The sequence below is a fragment of the Lampetra fluviatilis genome, chromosome 56 (assembly GCF_964198595.1).
Source record: "Lampetra fluviatilis chromosome 56, kcLamFluv1.1, whole genome shotgun sequence".
Classification (NCBI taxonomy): Eukaryota; Metazoa; Chordata; class Hyperoartia; order Petromyzontiformes; family Petromyzontidae; genus Lampetra; species Lampetra fluviatilis.
The window spans coordinates 4847211-4872275 of record NC_136330.1 but is presented as its reverse complement, the minus strand read 5'-3'; the positions used below and the strand labels follow the sequence as shown (position 1 = coordinate 4872275).

The following is a 25065-nucleotide window of genomic DNA, read 5'->3' as shown; positions in this document are numbered from 1 at the left end:
AGGGTCGGGATGGAACCCACGACCTCCTGTACAGCGCCAAAATCCCACGACGCCAACGCTCACTACCGCCCCCCTCCCCTCCACGCGTGTCAGAGGTCGCGCGCTACGGAAAAGTTCGTGCGTGCGGGCGCGCCAAGCCGGTTCCAAACGTGTCGACGGCGAAAACTAGGGCACGGGGAAGAGGGGGAGAGAGGGGGAGAGAGGGGGAGAGAGGGGGAGCGCGGTTTTGCGGAGTCGATTAGACGGAGGGAAGTGAGACCGGGCTGGCGGTGGCATCTACCGAAACGTCGGCTGTCGCTTTCCATTCGAAAGGGGGGGGAAGAAAAAAAAAACCCCAGCGAAACAAAACAAAACGAGACGGAAATGGAGAGAAATTGAGGAGCTCCATCATGGAGGAGTTCACGACCGAAGCAGCGTGTGGGGGCCCCCGGTTTACATCCCACCGCCTCATTAGTTTGTTACGTCGTTTGTCGCGAATCCACCGTCGTCGCTTTGCGATCGACGCCGTTGTGAATAACAACAATGATCGTCGTCGCCTCGACCGCCACCACCCACGTCGTCGTCTTCCCGTCCTCGCTCGCGATCCGTGCGTGCGCACGGCGTGCCCATCGACGCGGACCTCGTCCCAATAGTTTCAAATATCAAAGTTGAAGCCAATAAACCACCCACCGCCTCCCAACCACCCCACGCCCACCCCCCCACAACCACCCGCCACAACCACCCGCCACAACCACCCGCCACAACCACCCCCACAAACACCCCCACAACCACCCCCACAACCACCCCCCGCCACCCGCAAATAACCGCGGCACTCTGGACCAAGATCAAACGTGACAGGGGAAACTAAAAATTGTACTTCTTAAACTTCCTCTCAGTTTTTAGAAACTGGAATCTGGTAAACTGGATTCCCACGGTGAACTGGACTCCCATGGTGAACTGAACTCCCACGGTGAACTGGATCCCCATGGTGAACTAGACGACCACGGTAAACTGGATTCCCATGGTGAACTGGATTCCCATGGTGAACTGGATTCCCATGGTGAACTGGATTCCCATGGTGAACTGGACTTCCATGGTAAACTGGATTCCCATGGTGAACTGGATTCCCATGGTGAACTGAACTCCCATGGTGAACTGGACTTCCATGGTAAACTGGATTCCCATGGTGAACTGGATTCCCATGGTGAACTGGATTCCCATGGTGAACTGAACTTCCATGGTGAACTGGATTCCCATGGTGAACTGAACTTCCATGGTGAACTGGATTCGCATGGTGAACTGAACTTCCATGGTAAACTGAACTTCCATGGTGAACTGGACTCCCATGGTGAACTGGATTCCCACGGTAAACTGAACTCTCATGGTGAACTAAACTCCCATGGTAAACTGGATTCCCATGGTGAACTGGATTCCCATGGTAAACTGAACTTCCATGGTGAACTGGATTCCCACGGTAAACTGAACTCCCATGGTGAACTAAACTCCCATGGTGAATTGGATTCCCATGGTGAACTGGATTCCCATGGTGAACTGGATTCCCATGGTAAACTGAACTTCCATGGTGAACTAAACTCCCATGGTGAACTAAACTCCCATGGTAAACTGGACTCCCATGGTAAACTAAACTCCCATGGTGAACTGGATTCCCATGGTGAACTGGATTCCCATGGTAAACTGAACTTCCATGGTGAACTGGATTCGCACGGTAAACTGAACTCCCATGGTGAACTAAACTCCCATGGTAAACTGGATTCCCATGGTAAACTGGATTCCCATGGTGAACTGGACTCCCATGATAAACTGAACTCCCATGGTGAACTGGACTCCCATGGTGAACTGGACTCCCATGGTGAACTGGATTTCCATGGTAAACCGGACCTCCATGGGCTGGAGGGTCTCCACTGCTGTGGCCCCACAGTGTGGCACGAGCGAGGCCAAGCCGCACCCCACTGCACCTCCACTCGTCCTGTTATTTTTACACGTGAACAAAACAATCGATTGAAGTCAAACAGGTCCACAAGTAGCCCGACTCCGACGTGGTAATGTCTGCGGCGAGCACATCATTGTCGGGCGGCGGACGAAATCGCGCGAGTGGTTTTCCGTAAAGAATAAAAAAATATATAAAATGTACGTGTGTGTGTACGTGTGTGTGTGTAATGCCCATCGCACGCATCTAACAATGCCACCTTTGTTCCAGGCCCTCCCTCCCTCCCGCCCGCCCTCCCTCCCGCCCCGCTGATGGTCTGTTTAATAATTCAATTTTTTTCTTCTCCGACTTCTGCTTTCCGCCACCGCCGTGTTATTAAAATAGAGGGGAGTGGGCCGGGGGTCCGAGGTTGAAGGGTTGAAGGGGTGAGGAGGTGGGGGGGTGGGGGGGTGGGGGGGTGGGTGGGTGCCCCTCTCCCCTCCCCCCTCCCCCCTCCACTCACCCCACCACTTACACCAAACCTTTAAACCAAACACGAAAATTACTGACTACACGACGAGTTGTCCAAACAGCATCCCCGCTCGCTTCACCCCCCTCCCACACACGCGCGTGCACACATCCCCCCCCCCTACCCCACATCCTCCCACACTTTGCCTTCAAATCCCAGTCTTAAATAATAACACAAAAAAACCCGAGCCAGAGAGCACGGCGGGCGAGCGAGCGAGAGAGACGTCAAAAGTGCCGACGACGGGTGAGCCCCCATCGCTCAGCGGGCGTATAAAAAATAAATGAAAACGATGACCTCTTTTGTTATGACACCGGCGGGTTTGTTCAAGAGCGTCCGACAATTATTAGCTGGACAGATCGGCACGGGGGGGGGGGGGGTGGGGGGGGGGTGGGAGAGGGTCGAACGTTGTGGCTGTAACAACGGGGGAGGGGGGGGCGTCGAAGATGGGAGACCTCGGTGGGCGTGGGTCCCCGCGGGGTCACGGGCCGTCTCGCCCGCCCGGGGAAGAGGCAGAGGTCTCAATCGGGTACCCCCCGATACCCGTACCCTACCCGATACCCGATACCCTACCCGATACCCGTACCCTACCCGATACCCTACCCGATACCCGTACCCGTACCCTACCCTATACCCATACCCTACCCGATACCCGTACCCTACACCCGATACCCGTACCCTACCCGATACCCGATACCCGTACCAAGGTACGGGTACCCGTTTGCGACCCTGGTGCGGCCGGGTACGGGTAGGCCGTGAGTCACCGTTTGTCACTCATTTCCCAACGTCTTGTCTCTTCTCACAATTCAAGTTCCTAGAATCAACCCACCCGCGCCTGCAACATGGCTTCATCCCAGAGGTCGCAATCAGGTACCCGATAGCCGTACCCGGAGAGGAAGGCTCACCTGATCGAGTCGCTAACATTTCTCAAGAGATGCCCTCCTGATGACGGACGTTTTTTGTTGCGCCCGAAACGCCGCGATTTATTTTATTTTCTACCCACGTGACGACTTCACCGAAAGAACCAAAGAGTGTGGATTCCTGCAGTCACGAAAGCTTCAAATCAAGATTCAGGCTGAACAGTTTTATAATCTCGGGTGCTAATGATGATCATGTATTTTTTGTTTTCTTACATGTCACCGTTTAGAGTAATATTCTTGACTTCAACAAATCACCGAGTGTGGCTGTCAAAGATTAATATACTTGTTATATAGAGTCATTCATGCCAAGAGAATCCCATAACGCCGCACGTTAATCTCATGTATATTCGTGGACCAAATCTCATATCGAGCCACTGCCAAGAAAATGAAAACTACTACTACCGAGAAAAATAAAAAATATACAAATTAAGAAATGGCACCAAAACCAAAAAGGAAACTACAACCAAAAGCTATCGCAACAAAAACATGTGGCCCGTGGGGTCTCAACGCAGCCAAGACCACAATCCTAACGTCTCAACCGAAACCCCGAAACCTTCGCAGGAATAATTGTTTGTACGGGACCTTTCTTCGCCAATATCGCCCCGCGACTCGCATCTTAACACCGTACTCTTGGGTTTTTTACGGTAAAGTCACGTGGGTTTTACCTACGTGGGTTTCACCTACGTGACTTTACACATAAGTAATTAAAATCATCGAAATAATTCAGCTGTGACGGTCCCACCTGATGACGGAGACTTGTGTTTCCTCCGAAACGCCGTGATTCATTATTTTATTTTATTCCCATTATTACTTTTATTAACTTTAAATTTTATTTTTTACCTACGTGACTTTACCGAAACAACCTAAGAGTATGAATCCTTGCAGTCACAAAAGCTTCAAATCTAGAATCTTAACACCAACTTTTTATTCAGGGCGAACAAAATTAAAAGAAACCTGCTCTTATTTTTCATCGAATAATAATTTGATTGCTGCTCCGTTCGTATAGCCTCCCTCCCCCCTCCGTCCCCCCCCCCCGCCCCCCTTTCCCCGTTACGACGACGCGCGTGCGCTGCGCCTCTCCGGGTGAAATTAGCGCCGAGGCGCTGATGGAGGAGCGTTCCCGGATCCGGCGTCGCGAACGGGACACCCACACGCCGACCACGACGACCACTCCGAACACGCCCTGCTAATTGCAGGCGCCTCGGAACGGAAAAGGGGGTTTTACGACGGCTTCGCTTGAAAAAAAAAACACGATCGGGAAGGGGGGGAGGGGCCCGCCGTGGCGTTCGCGCACGGCCGCATGCGTAATCTGCCGCAGATGTTCGCACAAACCTGACCCATTTCGCACGCAAGCACGCACTAAGGTAGCGCGTTCTTGACTGTTCGCGTGCGCGTTCTCGCTCGCCGCTAACGCACAGCAACGCATTACCCACAGCCCCCCAAATCTCCCCCACCCCCCCGGCGTTTAAGGAAGTCTGCACTCTGTAGGTACACGCACGGTAACCTCTTTGTGTGTGAATGACAAAAAAAAATACTCGGCTCAACACGTTCCGTGTCAGTAAACGTTGCGGCCTTAAAAATATTAAAATAAATACGTACAATGGGTGACGGCTCCGGATATGGCTATTCTTCAAACCACATTAATGTGGCCTGTTTATATTTTTATATATTTTTTCATTTTAAGGCCACACACACACACGGGTGTTCTTCACGAATGTGGGGTGACGTGATGTCGAGATGTTAACTCCCTCGCCTGGTGTACAGGAGGTCGTGGGTTCGATCCCGACCCTGACGCCCGCTGTATATTTGAAGTTTGCGTGTCTCTCTCTCTCATCATCATCACGGTGGCTAGGAGATGTTAACTACCTCACCAGGTATACAGGAGGTCGTGGATTCGATCCCGACCCTGACGCCTGCTGCTGTATATTTGGAGTTGGCGTGTCTCTCTCTCTCCCCGTGGCCGCGTGGATTTTCTCTGGGTCCTCCGATTTTTCTTCCGCCACGTTTAGAATCAACGTCCGGCGTTTAGAGCATTTGGCTGCTGCTATAAATGTCCACGTGATGATGATGACGAGCCACTTCGGTTGACCTATCATTTGTGATGGCCAGGTCGTTTCTGACGATGAGGGAAATTAGCTCAGTGCGGCAAAAAAAAATTCCTTATTTTTTTTTTTGTCGTGTTCAGTGTTGCTTTTGTTAACGTGTGCCTGTGCATCACTGCCAACGTAGCAGCAGCAGCAGCACCAGACAATTCGTTTACTTCGGTCACTCTCGTCTTCTTATTCACACACACACGCACACACGCACGCACACACGCACGCACGCACGCACGCACACACGCACACACACACGCACACACGCACGCACACACGCACACACACACACACGCACACACGCACGCACACACGCACACACGCACACACGCACACACGCACACGCACACACACGCACACACGCACACACGCACGCACACACGCACACACACATGCACGCACGCACACACCGCCAAAGCCTCAAGGCCACTTGCCGAGTCGGCTAAAACGTCGCGCTGCCGTCACCGTCACCACCGTCGCCCAATGAGATTATGGTGACGACGGTGGGCATCGCCGATCCCGCAAACGACGAGGTCCTCAAACGGTTCGGTGAGCCAACGCCGGGAGGTGGACGATGGGATGGGGACGATGGGAGGGGGACGATGGGAGGGCAGCGTGCGGTTGAGCGTATGTTTTTCGTCTCTCTCGCTCTCTCTCTCGTCATGTCGCCGCTGAGTTTCGTGGTTTTCTGTTCGTCAAGACGACCCTCTCGGTGGCGACGGATTGTTTGAGCGTTTGAGACGGGATCTTTCGCGGCGTTTATATTTATTGAAAAATTAAATGGCGCGGAGTGTTGTCTACCGTCGCGTTTTCACGTGTCCTGCCGTGTTCAGTGGTGACTCATTTTTGGCCGAGTGGAATGCGGATTTAAGAATAATTTTGTCCAAATTAATTTTCGTCGTTCGGAAAACAAAAACTCAGCCGTGGAAAAATGCATTCTGTCGAAACGAAACCCTTTAACTAGGGAAATAATTATTTAGGTTGTCCGTGTAAAAACAAAAACAAAAATTGAACTTGATTTGAGTGTATGGAACATGTATTTTTTCATGATAATTGGAAACAACTTTTCTCAGTTTTATTTTTCTCTCCAGCCGTTTCAGTCGAACTATATATTTTTGGCCTACTCGTTTTAGATTTCCTCTTTTGATCTTTAATTTCCTCAAATTACCTGAATGTCAACATTCTTTTCCACCAAATGCCAAGCAGCCCGCCGGTCCGCTCGCTCCCTCTAGCCAGCCACTGATCAAAACTTTTATTCCGACGGATTGTGACAGGACAGTGACTGGAAAAGTTGCGCTTGCCAAAGCAGATGGTGCAGTTGTAACAACGCAACAAGAAAAAAACCACGCAAGCACAAGTTGAGCGCTGACTTGGCAGAGTTGCAAGTACAAAAATAACGATGACAATGCATGAATTAAAAATTACTCGGCCTTTCAGGGATATCGTATTAAAACAGAAATAAAAAACACATTTTGGAAGTTGATTTATGTTCAAGTTTTATTTCAGCTCACCGATATTTTATTCGCCAATTAAGCGAAACTCTATTTTTTGGCCTCGTAAATAGATTTGCTTTCTACTTGGGTCAGACGAAATTGCGTGCTACGTTCGCATATCCGACCCATCGTCTTCTTCTCCGCACTCGCACACACACACACGCACGCAAACACACGCACACACACTCACACACATGCACGCACGCACACACACGCACACACACACACACACACGAACACGCACACACACACCAACACATGCACACACACGCACACGAACACACACACACGCACACACACGCACACAAAACAAAGACAAAGATCCCCCGTATAGCCTTAACAGACTGTAGGGGCAAGTGCTGTTAGCGAGCACCTATGAAGGCCGGCACGGTACACGAGGGGGTGGGTGGCCAGCACCACGCCCGACCGCCTTTGTCTCCCCAGCGACGATGTTTACACACCTCACCAGGTACTCATTTGAGGCTGAGTCGACCTAGGGGAGGCCGGGACCGGTTCAGATAATCGTCACTGGTGTTGGCCGTGAGCGGGAATCGAACTCGTGTCGCCAGGTTCATAGCGCAGCGCGCTAACCGCTGCACCACCACTCCCCTGTCAGTGCCCTACTTTATTACAGACCAACTCAGACCTTATTGATCACCCCGTGCCCCTCGTACATCTCAACGTTCATCCTACAAAGTCGCATGAACGTTGCCTTTTTTACTGCCGGTGGATTCTGGGAAGCTGTAAAAAAACCTTACCAAGGGAAAGAGAGAGAGGGGGGGGGGAGGGGGGCCTCACTCCCATCGTGAAGCGGGGCAGAGACGAGAGCTCAGAAAGCATCAAACGTGAGTTTGCGTGTCTCTCTCATTTCGTGGTCGCGTGGATTTTTCTCCCCTCCGGTTTTCCCCTCCACATTTAAAAAAACATTTCCACGTGATAAGCCACTTCGTTGAGCTATCATTTGTGGATGGCCAGGTCGCAATAGAGCAACGTAGCTCAGTGGGCCTTACCTGGTTAAATTAATAACAGTTTATCTTCTTGGTTCTTTCGGTAAAGTCACTTAGAAGGGAAATAATAAGATAATATAAATATAAAACAATAAAAATTCTCACGACGTTTCGACTGCAACACAAGCAATCATCATCAGGTGTTAAATCCACAGCAAGAAAATTTTAAATGTTATTATTTCCCTTCTACGTGACTTTACCGAAAGAACCAAGAATGTGGTTTTTTTGGTTTCCAAATTAATACGATATTCCCCAAATGGCCAAATGATTTTTCAATTAAGCGTTGCCGTTGTTGTTATTTTTGTACTTGCAACTCTGCCAAGTTAGCGCGCAACTTGATTTTGCGTGTTTTTTTTTTTGCGTTGTTACAACTGCACCATCTGCTTTGGCAAGCGCAACTTTTCCATTCACCGTCCTGTCACACTCCGTCGGAATAAAAGTTTCGATCAGTGGCTGGCTAGAGGGAGAGGAGAGCGAGCGGATGGGCTTGCTGGGCATTTGGTGGAAAAGCATGTTGACGGTTAGGATAATTTGAGGAAATTAAAGATCAAAAGAGGAAATCTTAAACGAGTAGGCCGCAAAAAAAAAAATTGCTCGTTTGAAACAGGTGGAGAGAAAAATAAAACCGAGAAAAAGTTTTTCCAATTATCATGAAAAAATAAATGTTCCAAACACACAAATCAGGTTCGATTTAACGACTTATCGTTTTAATTTTTACAGACAACCTACGCAATTGTTGCCCCAATTAAAGCGTCCGTCTCGACAGAACGCAGTTTTCCGCGGCTGGGTTTTCGTTATCCGTGAACGACCAGCGGCGTTCAACCGGGACGACAATTTATTTGAACGAAATTATTTTTAATTCCGCATGTGACTCGGCCAAAAATTAGTCTCCGCTGAACACGGCTGGAAACGTGAAAACACGACAAAGAAAACTCCGACGCCGCCAAAGATCCCCTCTCAAACGCTCAAGCAATTTGTCGCCACCGAGAGGGTCGGCTTGACGAACAGAAACCACGAAACCCAGCGGCGGCATGACGAGAGAGAGACAACAAACACACACTCAGCGGCACGCCCCCCTCCCAGCTACCCCCTCTCATCACCCCCCTCCCGGTTACCCCCTCCCATCTCCCCCCTCCCATCTCCCCCCTCCCATCTCCCCCCTCCCGGTTGGTTACCCCCTCCCATCTCCCCCCTCCCATCTCCCCCCTCCCATCTCCCCCCTCCCATCTCCCCCCTCCCATCTCCCCCCTCCCATCTCCCCCCTCCCATCTCCCCCTCCCATCTCCCCCCTCCCATCTCCCCCTCCCATCTCCCCCCTCCCATCTCCCCCCTCCCATCTCCCCCCTCCCATCTCCCCCCTCCCATCTCCCCCTCCCATCTCCCCCCTCCCATCTCCCCCTCCCATCTCCCCCCTCCCATCTCCCCCCTCCCATCTCCCCCCTCCCATCTCCCCCCTCCCATCTCCCCCTCCCATCTCCCCCCTCCCATCTCCCCCCTCCCATCTCCCCCCTCCCATCTCCCCCCTCCCATCGCCCCCCTCCCATCGCCCCCCTCCCATCTCCCCCCTCCCATCTCCCCCCTCCCATCTCCCCCCTCCCATCTCCCCCCTCCCATCTCCCCCCTCCCATCTCCCCCCTCCCATCGCCCCCCTCCCATCGCCCCCCTCCCATCTCCCCCCTCCCATCTCCCCCCTCCCATCTCCCCCCTCCCATCTCCCCCCTCCCATCTCCCCCCTCCCATCTCCCCCCTCCCATCGCCCCCCTCCCATCGCCCCCCTCCCATCTCCCCCCTCCCATCTCCCCCCTCCCATCTCCCCCCTCCCATCTCCCCCCTCCCATCTCCCCCCTCCCATCGCCCCCCTCCCATCGCCCCCCTCCCATCTCCCCCCTCCCATCGCCCCCCTCCCATCGCCCCTCCCATCTCCCCCCTCCCATCTCCCCCCTCCCATCTCCCCCCTCCCATCGCCCCCCTCCCATCGCCCCCCTCCCATCGCCCCCCTCCCATCTCCCCCCTCCCATCTCCCCCCTCCCATCTCCCCCCTCCCATCTCCCCCATCCCATCTCCCCCCTCCCATCGCCCCCTCCCATCTCCCCCCTCCCATCTCCCCCATCCCATCTCCCCCCTCCCATCGCCCCCCTCCCATCGCCCCCTCCCATCTCCCCCCTCCCATCTCCCCCCTCCCATCTCCCCCCTCCCATCTCCCCCCTCCCATCTCCCCCCTCCCATCTCCCCCCTCCCATCTCCCCCCTCCCATCTCCCCCCTCCCATCACCCCCCTCCCATCTCCCCCCTCCCATCTCCCCCCTCCCATCGCCCCCATCCCATCGCCCCTCCCATCTCCCCCCTCCCATCTCCCCCCTCCCATCTCCCCCCTCCCATCGCCCCCCTCCCATCGCCCCCCTCCCATCGCCCCCCTCCCATCGCCCCCCTCCCATCGCCCCCCTCCCATCGCCCCCCTCCCATCGCCCCCCTCCCATCGCCCCCCTCCCATCTCCCCCCTCCCATCTCCCCCCTCCCATCTCCCCCATCCCATCTCCCCCCTCCCATCGCCCCCTCCCATCTCCCCCCTCCCATCGCCCCCCTCCCATCGCCCCCCTCCCATCGCCCCCCTCCCATCGCCCCCCTCCCATCGCCCCCCTCCCATCGCCCCCCTCCCATCGCCCCCCTCCCATCGCCCCCCTCCCATCTCCCCCCTCCCATCTCCCCCATCCCATCTCCCCCCTCCCATCGCCCCCCTCCCATCGCCCCCTCCCATCTCCCCCCTCCCATCTCCCCCCTCCCATCGCCCCCCTCCCATCGCCCCCCTCCCATCTCCCCCCTCCCATCTCCCCCTCCCATCTCCCCCCTCCCATCTCCCCCCTCCCATCTCCCCCTCCCATCTCCCCCTCCCATCGCCCCCCTCCCATCTCCCCCTCCCATCTCCCCCTCCCATCGCCCCCTCCCATCTCCCCCTCCCATCTCCCCCTCCCATCTCCCCCTCCCATCGCCCCCCTCCCATCGTCCCCCCTCCCATCTCCCCCTCCCATCTCCCCCTCCCATCTCCCCCCTCCCATCTCCCCCCACCCATCTCCCCCTCCCATCGCCCCCCTCCCATCGCCCCCCTCCCATCGCCCCCCTCTCATCCCCCCTCCCATCTCCCCCTCTCATCTCCCCCTCTCATCTCCCCCTCTCATCTCCCCCTCTCATCTCCCCCTCTCATCTCCCCCTCTCATCTCCCCCTCTCATCTCCCCCTCTCATCTCCCACTCTCATCTCCCACTCTCATCTCCCACTCCCATCTCCCCCTCCCAGCGGAGGGCACTGGGGGAGATGTCGACCCCCCAACCCGCGTCCCAGCGTCCTTCCGCTGACTCTCCACCGCTGGGCCCCGTGTTTTCACATCAAGGACCCCCTGCAGAGGGGGGGCACGAATATCCGCAACTCCCTCTCCCATCTCCGATCGCGGTGCCTCTGCAAATCGCTTGCACGTGCAGCCGTAACAACGCCGGCCGCGGGAATAATTTCTCTTTAGTTTTTCTTCCTTCCCCACTCCGCCTTTTATCCGACCCTCGTTTTATCTTCGCCGTCGTGTTTCTGCCACGCTAGCCGCAAATTAAATTACGACGCTCTCCCCCTCTCTCTCTCTCCCTCTCTCCCTCCGTGTGTTCGCGCGCACGCCGCGCGGCAATCAGAGAAGGCCCCCTGCCGTCTGCGGTTTTAAAAATAATTCGACACCGAACTCCCGAGCGCGGCGACGGAGCAGCGGCGTCCTCGCCGAGAGCCTCGCAACAAAGACCGCTTGCCGGACACGTGCGGCGCGTTGGGACTTCCCTCGCGCCGCACGTAGCCGGCCGTGCCCATCGCGCGTGCGGGAGCGGTACACAGCGGGGCATGAAAGCAACGCAACGTCGAATCGCGATACTAAATCAGCGTGGCCGCGCGTAGCCCCGGCGCTGCAGAGGCAGCAGCAGCAGCAACGAGGGTTGGCGGATCACGCGCAGAGACGTCGCGAGACACCCAAAACCCGCCGGGGTTGCCAAGTCGCCATCTGCGAGCGGGTTAATTTCCCATCCGTACTCCGTCTGTACGGGGGAAACCAACCTCACCACCCCCCTCCGGGCACCGCGGTTTCCTCCCCGCGTTCGTTATTCGCACGCTCGACAACGGAGCGCGGCCGAGCGTCCCACAATAGAGGATCTCAGAACTTGGGAAAAGGTCGAAGCGCCCGTTCTGGCTGCGGATGGCCGCGTGCAGTGCGTGAACTCGCGCGTGGGCGTGCACGCCAATTTCTTTCCCTTACAAAGTTATTTTGCAACGCAAGCTCGTGGGCGCCATCTGCTGTCTAAAAACACGTAACCTCACAGGGTGCCCGGGTTCGGGGTGCCCAGGTTCATGGAGCCGCAGACCAGAGGTCGCAACCGGGTACCCGATACCCGTACCCTACCCGATACCCGGCTACCCGTACCCGGCCGGGTACGGGTAGCCGTTTGCGACCCTGGTGCAGTCGGGTACGGGTAGGCCGTGAGTCACTGGTGAGTAACCGTTTGTCACTCATTTCGGGTAGGGTACGGGCAGGGAACGGGTACCCGTACCCGGCCGGGTACGGGTACCCATTTGCGACCCTGGTGCGGCCGGGTACGGGTAAGGAATCAAAACGCGTTTGCGACCTCTGCCGCAGACCTCATTGTTTTTTCCCCCAGGTTGCCGAGCGAACCCGTTGTCGGCGCTCGTTACGCACGGAGCGCTTCTCGCCGCAGGTGAACCGCGACACCCTCGCCCATCCCGACCGGAGTTCGTCGCGAAAACTTCGGTCAGCGTCCTCACAGTGGCGGCGGCGGCGGCTTCTGGCTCGCCGTCGGGCTAAGACGGCGGTCGCCGCATCGCGCGGCGCTTTCAGACGCGCTTCTGCGGCCGTCTGGAACGCTCTCTTCCCTCCGATGTTCCGAGGCCACTGGGAGCTGCGCACTTTTAAATGATCATCGTCTAGAAAACTAATTTCTTTAGAAACTGCTTTTTGTGTTCGCTGTCCTTCCCACGCACCACCGATCGGCATCGTAGAGTCGTAGAGTGGCGGCGACGGACGCGTCGCTGCGGTTCTCTGCAGCGAGTAACGACGTCTCTGCAAAAACAACGGTCCTGCCGCTGCCGCTGCTGCTACTACGCCTCTCTCAATTGCATTAACGCCGAGACGTTAGCACCAAGTCATCACCGCGTCATCATCACCACATCACCACCGTATCATCACCACCGTATCATCACCAGATCATCACCAGATCATCACCAGATCATCACCGCGTCATCACTGCATCATCACCGCATCACCACCACATCACCACCAGATCATCACCAAATCATCACCAAATCATCACCAGATCATCACCGCGTCATGACTGCATCATCACTGCATCATCACCGTATCACCACCACATCGTCACCACATCATCACCACATCATCACTACATCACCACCAGATCACCACCGCGTCATCACCACATTATCGCCCCTCCGTCGTCGCCGCGTCGTCACTCACCCGGAGAGCATCTCGAAGATCAGGATTCCGAGCGCCCACCAGTCGATGGCCAGGCCGTGGCCCTTGCTCTGAATCACCTCCGGGGCGAGGTACTCGGGCGTGCCGCACAGCGTGTACGTCCTGAGCACGCGCGCACAAAGACAAAGACGCACCCCCACCGTGTAGCCTTCAACAGTCCGTCAGGGCAAGTCCTGCTAGCGACTGGCACATCGGTGAACTAAACACCAAACCATTTTGATTTTGACCGGGTTAAGGCCACACTGAGCTTTCGCGACCAAGATTACGATTCACAATTGATATTTTTGGGGGTCGTATCGCGTAACTAAAATGCGTCTCCGTACACCCTCCACCACCATGCTACAGAATCAGAATATTTCTTTACACCGGAGGAATCCGATGAGCTGTGAAGCTCTTTATCACAGATGCCCGGTAGGGGCGGGTTCCAAACGTTGCAACAACAAACGGCACGAAGACACAATCGGAGTGCAATGTACAGGAACGGTGAACAAATTCAATAAAAATATGCAAACAAAACTACATTATATTTTATCTTTGCAGGCAAGGCCCACGGTGCGATGTAGCTCTTATTTTCAGAAGCGACCTGGCCATCGCAAGTGATAGCTCAACGAATTGGCTGATAATCATCATCATCGCGTGGGAATTTATAGCAGCAGGCAAATACTCTAAATACGTGACGTTGACAAAATCCATGCAGAGACACCGCAAATTCCAGGGTCGGGATCGAACCCATGACCTCCTGTGTACCAGGCGAGGTAGTCAACATCTCCTAGCCACCGTGATAATGGTGATGAGAGAGAGACACGCAAACTCCAAATACACAGCAGGCGTCAGGGTCGGGATCGAACCCACGCCCTCCTGCGTCCCAGGCGAGGTAGTCAACATCTCCTAGCCACCGTGATGATGGTGAGAGAGAGACACGCAAACTCCAAATACACAACAGGCGTCAGGGTCGGGATCGAACCCACGCCCTCCTGCGTCCCAGGCGAGGTAGTCAACATCTCCTAGCCACCGTGATGATGGTGAGAGAGAGACACGCAAACTCCAAATACACAACAGGCGTCAGGGTCGGGATCGAACCCACGCCCTCCTGCGTCCCAGGCGAGGTAGTCAACATCTCCTAGCCACCGTGATGATGATGATGATGAGAGACACGCAAACTCCAAATAAACAGCAACAGGCGTCAGGGTCGGGATCGAACCCACGCCCTCATGCGTACCAGGCGAGGTAGTTAACATCTCCTAGCCACCGTGATGATGGTGAGAGAGAGACACGCAAACTCCAAATACACAACAGGCGTCAGGGTCGGGATCGAACCCACGCCCTCCTGCGTCCCAGGCGAGGTAGTCAACATCTCCTAGCCACCGTGATGATGATGATGATGAGAGACACGCAAACTCCAAATACACAGCAACAGGCGTCAGGGTCGGGAGCGAACCCACGCCCTCATGCGTACCAGGCGAGGTAGTTAACATCTCCTAGCCACCGTGATGATGGTGAGAGACACGCAAACTCCAAATATATAGCAACAGGCGTCAGGGTCGGGATCGAACCCACGCCCTCATGCGTACCAGGCGAGGTAGTTAACATCTCCTAGCCACCGTGATGATGGTGAGAGACACGCAAACTCCAAATATATAGCAACAGGCGTCAGGGTCGGGAGCGAACCCACGCCCTCATGCGTACCAGGCGAGGTAGTTAACATCTCCTAGCCACCGTGATGATGGTGAGAGACACGCAAACTCCAAATATATAGCAACAGGCGTCAAGGTCGGGATCGAACCCACGCCCTCATGCGTACCAGGCGAGGTAGTTAACATCTCCTAGCCACCGTGATGATGGTGAGAGACACGCAAACTCCAAATATATAGCAACAGGCGTCAGGGTCGGGATCGAACCCACGACCTCATGCGTACCAGGCGAGGTAGTTAACATCTCGCTGTTAGCGAGTTGCACACCCGTTGCACGAGAGTGTGGGCGGAAGGCACCAGGCCCGGCCGCCTTTGTCTCCCCCGTGCCGATGTTGCTCAAACACCGTGCCGGTTACTCATTTGAGGCCGAGTCGACCTAGGCGAGGAGGCCCGGGACCGATTCAGAGAATCGCCACCGGCGTTGGCCGTGAGCGGGAACGTGGGTCGGTGGCGCGGACCGTTGCCAACGCCACACGCGCGCAGAGAGACCCACAAGGAGAGATTCAAATTTTAATTCTAGACTTGAAGCTTTCGTGACTGCAAGGATTCATACTCTTATGTTTTTTCGGTAAAGTCACGTAGGTAAAATATTTAATTAAAAGTTAATAAAAGTAATAATGGAAATGAAATAAAATAATAAATCACGTTTTGGAGGCAACACAAGTCTCCGTCATCAGGTGGGACCGTCACAGCTGAATTATTTCGATAATTGTAATCATTTATGTTTATTATTTATTTTAGTTATAACTTTTTTTTAAAGTATTTATTTTTAGTAGTTATTTTTATTATTATTTATTTTTCTTACTTTTTTCATTATTTATTTTTTACCTACGTGACTTTACCGACAAAACCTAAGAGTAAGGAGGGCTAAAGAGTTGAGTTAGCCCCGCCCACCCCCCCCAACACGTTCCATTCATTGGCTACCACACTCAGATAAGCCCCTCCCCCCTCCTCCCCCCTGAACTTGTATTTAAGAGCTCGTATCTTGGAATTTTGCCTCACTTGAGACATTAATTCTAGATTTGAAGCTTTCATGACTGCAAGGATTCATATTCTTAGGTTTTTTCGGTAAAGTCACGTCGGTAAAACATCAAAATTAATAAAAATAAAATAAAAATCACGACGTTTCGGAGGCAACACAAGTCTCCGTCATCAGGTGGGACCGTCACAGCCAGATTAGCTGCATCAAGTGACGGTCCCACCTGATGACGGAGACTTGTGTTGCCTCCGAAACGTCGTGATTTTTATTTTATTTTATTTTTATTAATTTTGATGTTTTACCGACGTGACTTTACCGAAAAAACCTAAGAATATGAATCACTTGAGACAGTAAATTTTAGCTGTGACGGTCCCACCTTATGTTGCCTCTGAAACGTCGAGATTTTTTATTCTATTTTATTTCCACTATTACTTTGATTAACTTTCAATTTTATTTTTTACCTACGTGACTTTACCGAAAAAAACCTAAGAGTGGACAGGGGGCAGCAGGTTGCACGTGAGGGGGTCACCCGCTGGAGCGGCGCCGTGAAGTTGCGGTGACGCCGCCAGGAGGCGCAGTGACATCGCGGCGCCAGAGGAGATGCAGTGATCCCTCGTTGATCGCGGTTAATGGGGACCGGAACCCCCTCGCGATAGGTGAAAATCCGCGAAGTAGGATTGGCCCCTTAGGAATTTCCGTATGTGTGTGTGTGGGTACCAGAATGTTTAAAATATGTATATTTATACTTTTTATATATATTACTTAAATCTATTTAATTATAAAACCTTAATATTATACATTCACTCTCTCTCTCTCTCTCATACGATACGTATCATGGTGTTCTACACTCACCAATGACAGTAGTACCTTGAGACTTGACTCCAGTAACGACGACGACGACAATGACGATGACAATGACGACGATGACAGACCTGTGCAGTTCGATGAATGTGATGATGAATGATGATGATGATGGTGTTACTGCACAGGTATAATGAGGCCTTTAAATCAGTTCGAAAAAAATCCGCGATGCACTGAGGCCGCGAAACTTGAACCGCGAAGTGGCGAGGGATCACTGTAGTCCACTTGGCAAATCGCGACGACGTGGTGAGAGGTTATAAATCTGAGCTGGGAAGGTCCAGGTTGCAACTCTCTGAGCTGGGTCACAATCGAACTCTGGTCCTTCGCGAAAAATGTGCGCGTCACAATTTGTATTCTCATCATCGCTGCCAATGGGAGAGGCATTCTCAGCGGTGCGCCTCGCAACCGATTGGCGATGCCCCAGAAGTCGTGACCCTCCCGACTCACGAGACGCTCCCTCCACTCCACTCACTCCATCTCCCTTCCTCCCTCCACTCCCTCCCTCCCTCCACTCCCTCCACTCCCTCCCTCAACTCCACTCCCTCCACTCCCTCCACTCCACTCCCTCCCTCCCTCCAATCCCTCCACTCCCTCCGCTTCCTCCACTCCACTCCCTCCACTCCCTCCCTCCCTCCACTCCCTCCACTCCCTCCAATCCCTCCACTCCCTCCAATCCCTCCACTCCCTCTGCTTCCTCCACTCCACTCCCTCCACTCCCTCCACTCCCTCCGCTTCCTTCACTCCCTCCCTCCACTCACTCCCTCCACTACCTCCACTACCTCCACTCACTCCACTCCCACCCTCCGCTCCCTCTCTCCTTTCACTCCCTCCCTCCACTCCCTCCCTCCACTCCCTCCCTCCCTCCGCTCCCTCCCTCCGCTCTATCCCTTCCTCCACTCCCTCCACTCAACTCCCACCGTGAGAATTATTTTATTATGTTTTATTTTTATTATTTTGTTATTTTCCTTCTACGTGACTTTACCGAAAGAACCAAGAAGATGAATCCCACCGCTCCCTCCGCTCCCTCCCTCCGCAACCTCCCTCCCTCCAATCCCTCTCTCCCCTCCCTCCACTCCACTCCCTCCCTTAACTCCCTCCACTCCCTCCCTCCCTCCACTCCGCTACCTCCACTTCCTCCACTCCCTCCCTCCCTCCGCTCCCTCCCTCCCTCCAATCCCTCCCTCCCCTCCCTCCCTCCGCTCCATCCCTTCCTCCACTCCCTCCACTCAACTCCCACCGTGAGAATTATTTTATTATGTTTTATTTTTATTATTTTGTTATTTTCCTTCTACGTGACTTTACCGAAAGAACCAAGAAGATGAATCCCACCGCTCCCTCCGCTCCCTCCCTTAACTCCCTCCACTCCCTCTACTCCACTCCCTCCCTTAACTCCCCCCCCTCCACTCCCTCCCTCCACTCCCTCCCTCCACTCCCTCCCTCCACTCCCTCCCTCCACTCCCTCCACCGGCCAGGCCACTTGGCCAGGACGCAAGAGGGCCCGTGTCAACGGAAGACCGCACCCCCCCACCCCCCGCTGCTGTCGCTATCATGAACACGTGACGCATTGGCAGCAAGAGAACGAGAGAGAGAGAGCAAGTGAGAGAGAGACCTAGAGAGCGGAGTGAGCGCCAGGGAGAGTTATGGCCGTGTCGGGGTTGTTGAGAGGATCGGCAGGAGCGGAGACGTAAATTACACACAGGTCCATTTCCTGGCCAACGTGCGGCGCTCTCCCGCCGCGCAGGATCGTCACACCACGTGGCCAGGAGATGTTGACGACCTCGCCCGGTACACAGGAGGTCGTGGGTCCCATCGCGACCCCGACGCCTGCTGCTGTATATTTGGAGTTTGCGTGTCTCTCTCTCTCTCATCATCATCATAATCACCACGGTAGCTAGGAGATGTTAACTACCTCGACCGATACACAGGAGGTCGTGGGTTCGATCCCAACCCTGACGCCTGCTGTATATTTGGAGTTTACGTCTCTCTCTCATCATCATCACGGTGGCTAGGAGATGTTGACTACCTCGCCTGGTATACAGGAGGTCGTGGGTTCCATCCTGACCCTGACGCCTGCTGCTGTATATTTGGAGTTTACGTCTCTCTCTCTCATCATCATCACGGTGGCTAGGAGATGTTGACGACCTCGCCCGGTACACAGGAGGTCGTGGGTCCCATCCAGACCTTGACGCCTGCTGTATATTTGGAGTTTGCGTGTCTCTCTCTCATCATCATCATGACTGTGGCTAGGAGATGTTAACTACCTCGCCTGGTGTACGGGAGGTCGTGGGTTCCATCCTGATCCCGTTGCCTGCTGTATATTTGGAGTTTGCGTCTCTCTCTCATCATCATCATCATCATCACGGTGGCTAGGAGATGTTAACGACCTCGCCTGGTGTACGGGAGGTCGTGGGTTCGATTCCAACCCTGACGCTTGCTGCATATTTGGAGTTCGTGTGTCTCTCTCTCATCATCATCATCACGGTGGCTAGGAGATGTTAACTACCTCGCCTGGTGCATGGTAGGTTGTGGGTTCGATCCCGACCCAGACGCCTGCCGCTGTATATTTGCATCTCTCTCCCCCTATTCGTTGGATTTTTCCGCGGTTTCCTCCGGTTCTTCCCTGCACCTTTATAATCAACGTCACGCGCTTTTACAGTATTTGGGTGCTGCTACAAAATGCCCACGTGATGGTGATGATAAGGCCACTTCGTTGAGCTGTTATTTGTGACGGCCAGGCCTGCTTCTGGAAAAGGAGCTACCGTATCTCAGCGGGCCTTACCTGGTAAAATAAAAATAGTTGTGTTCTCGTGTGTGTGCGTCCACACGGCACGGCACGGCACTGGCACGGGAACGCACATTACGTACGCGTGCGAGCGAGCGCTAACATCGTGGGCTAAATTTATCATCGGGACAAACGGTCCCCGGGGGGGGGGGGGGGGGGCCCTTCTTCGGCGCAAAGAGCAAACGCCAAGGCACATGAACACACGCACGCACGACCGCCCGCCGCCGGGCAGAGTCGCAAAGGCGAGAGCGGCAGAGATCATCCGTCCGTCCGTCTCGTATGAAACGTACGGGGTGGAGGGGTGGAGGGGTGTGTGGACGGGAGAGGGATCGTGATGTTAGCGAGCGCCTGTTGAGACCGGCCACACGCAGCCCACACCGCCGCCGTTAAACATCCCAAGTGCGTCGACGGGGATTGCACTGCGCACTCGCACATAGACACGAGACGACCCCTACCGCCCCCTCCGCTCGGCCTGTGCGAGACCACTGCTGCAAGTGCTGTTCGCGAGCACCTATTAAGGGCGCAAGCGGGATTGGCGTATCCCGGCCGCCTTTGTCTCCCCAATTGCCGCAACACCCGGGCACCGTTTTTTTTTTTACTATGGCCGAGTCGACCAAGGGGAGACCCAGGACGGGATTCCGTGGATGATGTCCATGGCCCAGGTTGGCGGGATTGTAGCGCCAAAGCACCGCCGCCGACCGCACATTAGCGAGCAGCCGGTAAAGGCGAGCACCGCGCACCAAGGGGTGGATACGTCCAGCGCCACGCGACAAGCCACCTTTGTCTCCCCCGCGGTGGCGATGTTTTACGCAGCTCGCCAGGAGCTCGGGTACCGGTTGACACTGGCGATGGCCGCGGCCAGGAATTGAACTCGGGTCGCGGACTGTTGGGGTTATTGGAGAGAAACTACGGAGGCCGGCACGACAGACCAGGGGTCGGGTCGTCCAGCACCACGCCCGGCCGCCTTTGTCTCCCCGGTGGGAGGACCCAGAAGCGGTTCACATAGTCGTCACCGGCAATGTTGGCTGGCCGCGGGCGGGAATCGAGCTCGGGTCAGAGCCGGGTTTGTGGAGGCAGCGCAGCGCCAACTGCTGCGCCACCGCTCCCCCCACACACACGCACACACACGTACGCACGCACGCACGCACACACGCATTCACGTACCGTCTTACAAATTTGGCGGTCGGGAGGCCGCGTGGCCGCCCTGGTTAACACCGGCGGGTTTTCCGCCAACTCGCGAACGCGTGCGTGGCTAAATGTTGGGCCCCAATTGTCAAAAAACTGAACGTGGCGAAAATGTACCACAGCCCTCCCCTCTCTCCGCCCATCCCCCCCGCGCCCCCCTCCCCCCCGCGCCCCCCTCCCCCCCGCGCCCCCCCTCCCCCCCGCGCCCCCCTCCCCCCCGCGCCCCCCTCCCCCCCGCGCCCCCCTCCCCCCCGCGCCCCTCCCTCCCCCTTGCGCCCCCCTCCCCCACGCGCCCCCCGGCCTACTCGCAAAACCAAAATAGTCATCTGTGACACACAGCGAGGCTTAGGAATGGCTTTGCCCCCCTAATGAGGTTGACGCGGAAAAAACCAAACAAATAAAAGCCAATTAAGATAATGACTGCTGTTACCGAGGCAGATGGCAGCGCCGTCGGGAACGGTACAGTCTGGCGGAAAGGGCCCCCCCCCCCAGTCAGACAGGCAGTGGGATGTGAGGGGTGGGGTGTTTGGGGGGGGGGTAGGGGAGGTCACTGCAGTGGCTAGGAGATGTGAACTACCTCGCCTGGTTTGCAGGAGGTCGCGGGTTCGATCCCGACCCTGACGACATCTGTAATGTATTTGGAGTTTGCGTGTCTCTCTCTCTCTCATCATCATCACGGTGTCTAGATGGGAACTACCTCGCCTGGTGTACAGGAGTTCGTGGAGTTCGATCCCGACCCCGACGCCTGCTGCTGCATATTTGGGAGTTTGCGTGCCTCTCTCATCATCACGGTGGCTAGAAGATGTTAACTACCTCGCCTGGTATACAGGAGATCGTGGGTTCGATCCCGCCTCTGACGATGCCTGTTGTATACAACACGCAAACACACAAAAACACAAACACACACGCACGCGCGAAAAAACCCAACGATCCACCACGCCCGCTCACTTCTCGTGGAGCTTCTTGGAGAAGCCGAAGTCGGTGAGCTTGACGTGCCCGTCGCGCGCCAGCAGCACGTTCTCGGGCTTGAGGTCGCGGTACACCACGGAGACGCCGTGCAGGTACTCGATGGCGCACACCAGCTCGCTCGCGTAGAACAGGCCGTACGCGTCGCAGAAGCGCCCCAGGTTGCGCAGGTACGTGAAGAGCTCCCCGCCCGGAGCGTACTCCATGAGCACGTAGAGGAAGCGCGAGTCGTGGTGAGTCCAGAACCTGGCGGGGGGGAGGGGGGAGATCGGCGTCGCTGTTGGTGACGTCACTGGCGGCGACGTCATCGGTGACGTCATGGGCGGTGACGTCATCGGTGACGTCACACGCGGTGACGTCGTCGGTGAGGTCACACGCGGTGACGTCGTCGGTGAGGTCACACGCGGTGACGTCGTCGGTGAGGTCACACGCGGTGACGTCGGCGGTGACGTCACACACGGTGACGTCGGCGGTGACGTCACACGCGGTGACGTCGTCGGTGACGTCACTGACGGTGACGTCGTCGGTGACGTCACTGGCGGTGACGTCGTCGGTGAGGTCACACGCGGTGACGTCGTCGGTGACGTCACACGCGGTGACGTCGTCGGTGACGTCACTGGCGGTGACGTCGTCGGTGACGTCACTGGCGGTGACGTCGTCGGTGACGTCACTGGCGGTGACGTCGTCGGTGACGTCACTGGCGGTGACGTCGTCGGTGACATCACACGCGGCGACGTCGTCGGTGAGGTCACACGCGGTGACGTCGTCGGTGGCGTCACACGCGGCGACGTCATCGGTGACATCATAGGCGGTGACGTCGTTTGTGACGTCACTGGTTTTTACCCTTTCAACTGGTCGTGGTGAGTCCAGAACCTGGCGGGGGAGGGGGGGGTAGGAGGAGATCGGCGTCGCCGTTGGTGACGTCATAGGCGGTGACGTCATCTGTGAGGTCATAGGCGGTGACGTCATCGGTGAGGTCACACGCGGTGACGTCGTCGGTGAGGTCACACGCGGTGACGTCGTCGGTGACGTCACACACGGTGACGTCGGCGGTGACGTCACTGGCGGCGACGTCATCGGTGACGTCATAGGCGGTGACGTCATCGGTGAGGTCACACGCGGTGACGTCGTCGGTGAGGTCACACGGAGTGACGTCGGTGACGTCACACGCGGCGACGTCATCGGTGACATCATAGGCGGTGACGTCGTTTGTGACGTCACTGGTTTTTACCCTTTCAACTGGTACAAAAACTGACACCTTTATACAAGGCATCATGTTTTCAATAACCACAACACAAGCAGTCAAAATGCAAACAAATAGAAACAACTCTGATGATGATAATGATATGCACTGTCCTTGAAGTTGATTGGTCCACACCCGAGACAGCTTTTTTTAGAGCCTAGTCTCCATTGGCGTTGGACCAGATGACGCCAAAAGGCGTACAACTCAAAAAACAGCGCTGAATCTTTGCCGATTCGGCAATTGTACATAGTGAGGAGGGGTGGGTGGGTGGTAAATGTGTTTCTATATATAAGTGTGTATGACTGTAATTATAACATTTGCCAACGTGCCCTTGGGTACCGTTTTCTATTTTAAAGGGCAACCTTCTTGCCAGAAGTTCAATTATTTCCCCACCAGCGAAATAAATGAAATGAAAATCTCTCACAGACTAATTTTGACCACAGCGGCCTTTTGCGCCCACCACCCAGTCCCCCCCCACCCACCCAGCCCCCTAAAATGAATCAAATTAAATGTGAGCCACCCTACCCACCACCACCACCGCCACCGCACACACAACCCCGCAGATCCAAATTTGTCTTTCGATTTTAAGCCGCCCGTCCTCAAAACCACCAACCCCACGCGCGTCCAAAGGACCCCCCCCACACCCCTCCCCTGCAGGGCAAAACACTTTAAATGGCTTGTTTAAGTTAAACATATAAAAATATATATACTGTGGGATAAAAATGTAACTCTTTAGGAACAAGATGTATTAGCGATAATATTTTACATTTTAGCGTAATGCAAACGAATTCAATCCCACAATGCTGCACGTTTAATTATAAACACACGAGCCTCATCCTATTGTTGATAGCGACCACTTCGCAAATGAAAACCCGAAGCAAAAATTAAAATGTACTGTATGTACTGTACGCCTGTTGAACTTCCTTCGCACCGTACACAGCCAACCGCGCTAATCACCGATGCGGAGAAATAAACAAACCGCAAAGGAATGGCACCAAGAATAATAAAAGGCACAAACAACAACAGTCGTCATCATCGTCATAATACGCTATCCCTCGCGATCGGGGACGATTGCCTTCCGTAGAAGACAATGCGGGCAAGGATACTCCATTCATGCTCATCTCCCTCCCTAATCCCTCTCTCCCTCATCTCCCCCATTAACACAACCGACGTGCTTGCGTCAGGGGATGGAATTCCTTTCCAGCCCAGACCCCGCCTGCTTGCCCATCGCCACGTATATAATACCGTCTTGTTGTAACAGCTCTCGCTGGTTCAGCAGTTCCACTGCTGGATCATATTTTTTCCGCCTGAGGACGACCGCTTTGTGTTGCGATCGAAACGTCGTGATTTCTTTTCTTTTATACCTACGTTTGACTTTACCGAAAGAACCAAAGAGTACGAAGACAATCGTCTTCCGTCGAAAAGATAACTGTCATTCTACGGAAGACAATCATCTGCGAGTCCTCCGAAGAGACCGGATCTGCGATTGACAAAAGTTCCTCCCGCAAGCTCACGAACGAGCTGCGAGCGTCCAGAAAGAGCGGTGGGGGGGGGTCGGAACCGGATCAAATCGGTCGGGCTGCAGCGTCGCTGTTTCTGCCCTTCCCCGCTTTTGTAAAATCCTCTGAAATGAGACTCTGTGTGTGCGTGTGTCCGCACACAGAGACTTTGCGTGTGTCTCTGCGTGTGTCTGCAGACTGCGGTGATCACGAGTTCGTGTCGATGGGTACAAAAGTTCCGGGCAAACGGAGAAGCGTAGCCCACCAGGCCTCGCTGCGCTCGCCACGATCCCAACTTCTCTCGCGCGAGCCAGGGGCGGTGGGAGGGTGGGGAACTTCATTTGCACCTCGGCCGTGGCAGAGTGCCAACTAAGGGTTGGTTCTGGAAA

At 55.1% G+C, this 25065-nt stretch overlaps 1 protein-coding gene across 1 annotated transcript in view; it reads right to left on the bottom strand.

Annotated features, from left to right (window-relative positions):
• LOC144950157 (cAMP-dependent protein kinase catalytic subunit PRKX-like) overlaps positions 1 to 25065 on the bottom strand; it is a 175355-nt gene that overhangs the window by 83339 nt on the left and 66951 nt on the right. Inside the window, exons 4-5 of the mRNA XM_078880220.1 lie at positions 21917 to 22180; positions 13453 to 13572 (exon numbers count right to left, since the gene is read on the bottom strand). Coding sequence (XP_078736346.1) covers positions 13453 to 13572; positions 21917 to 22180 — 384 coding nt within the window. The remainder of the gene's footprint in view (positions 1 to 13452; positions 13573 to 21916; positions 22181 to 25065) is intronic.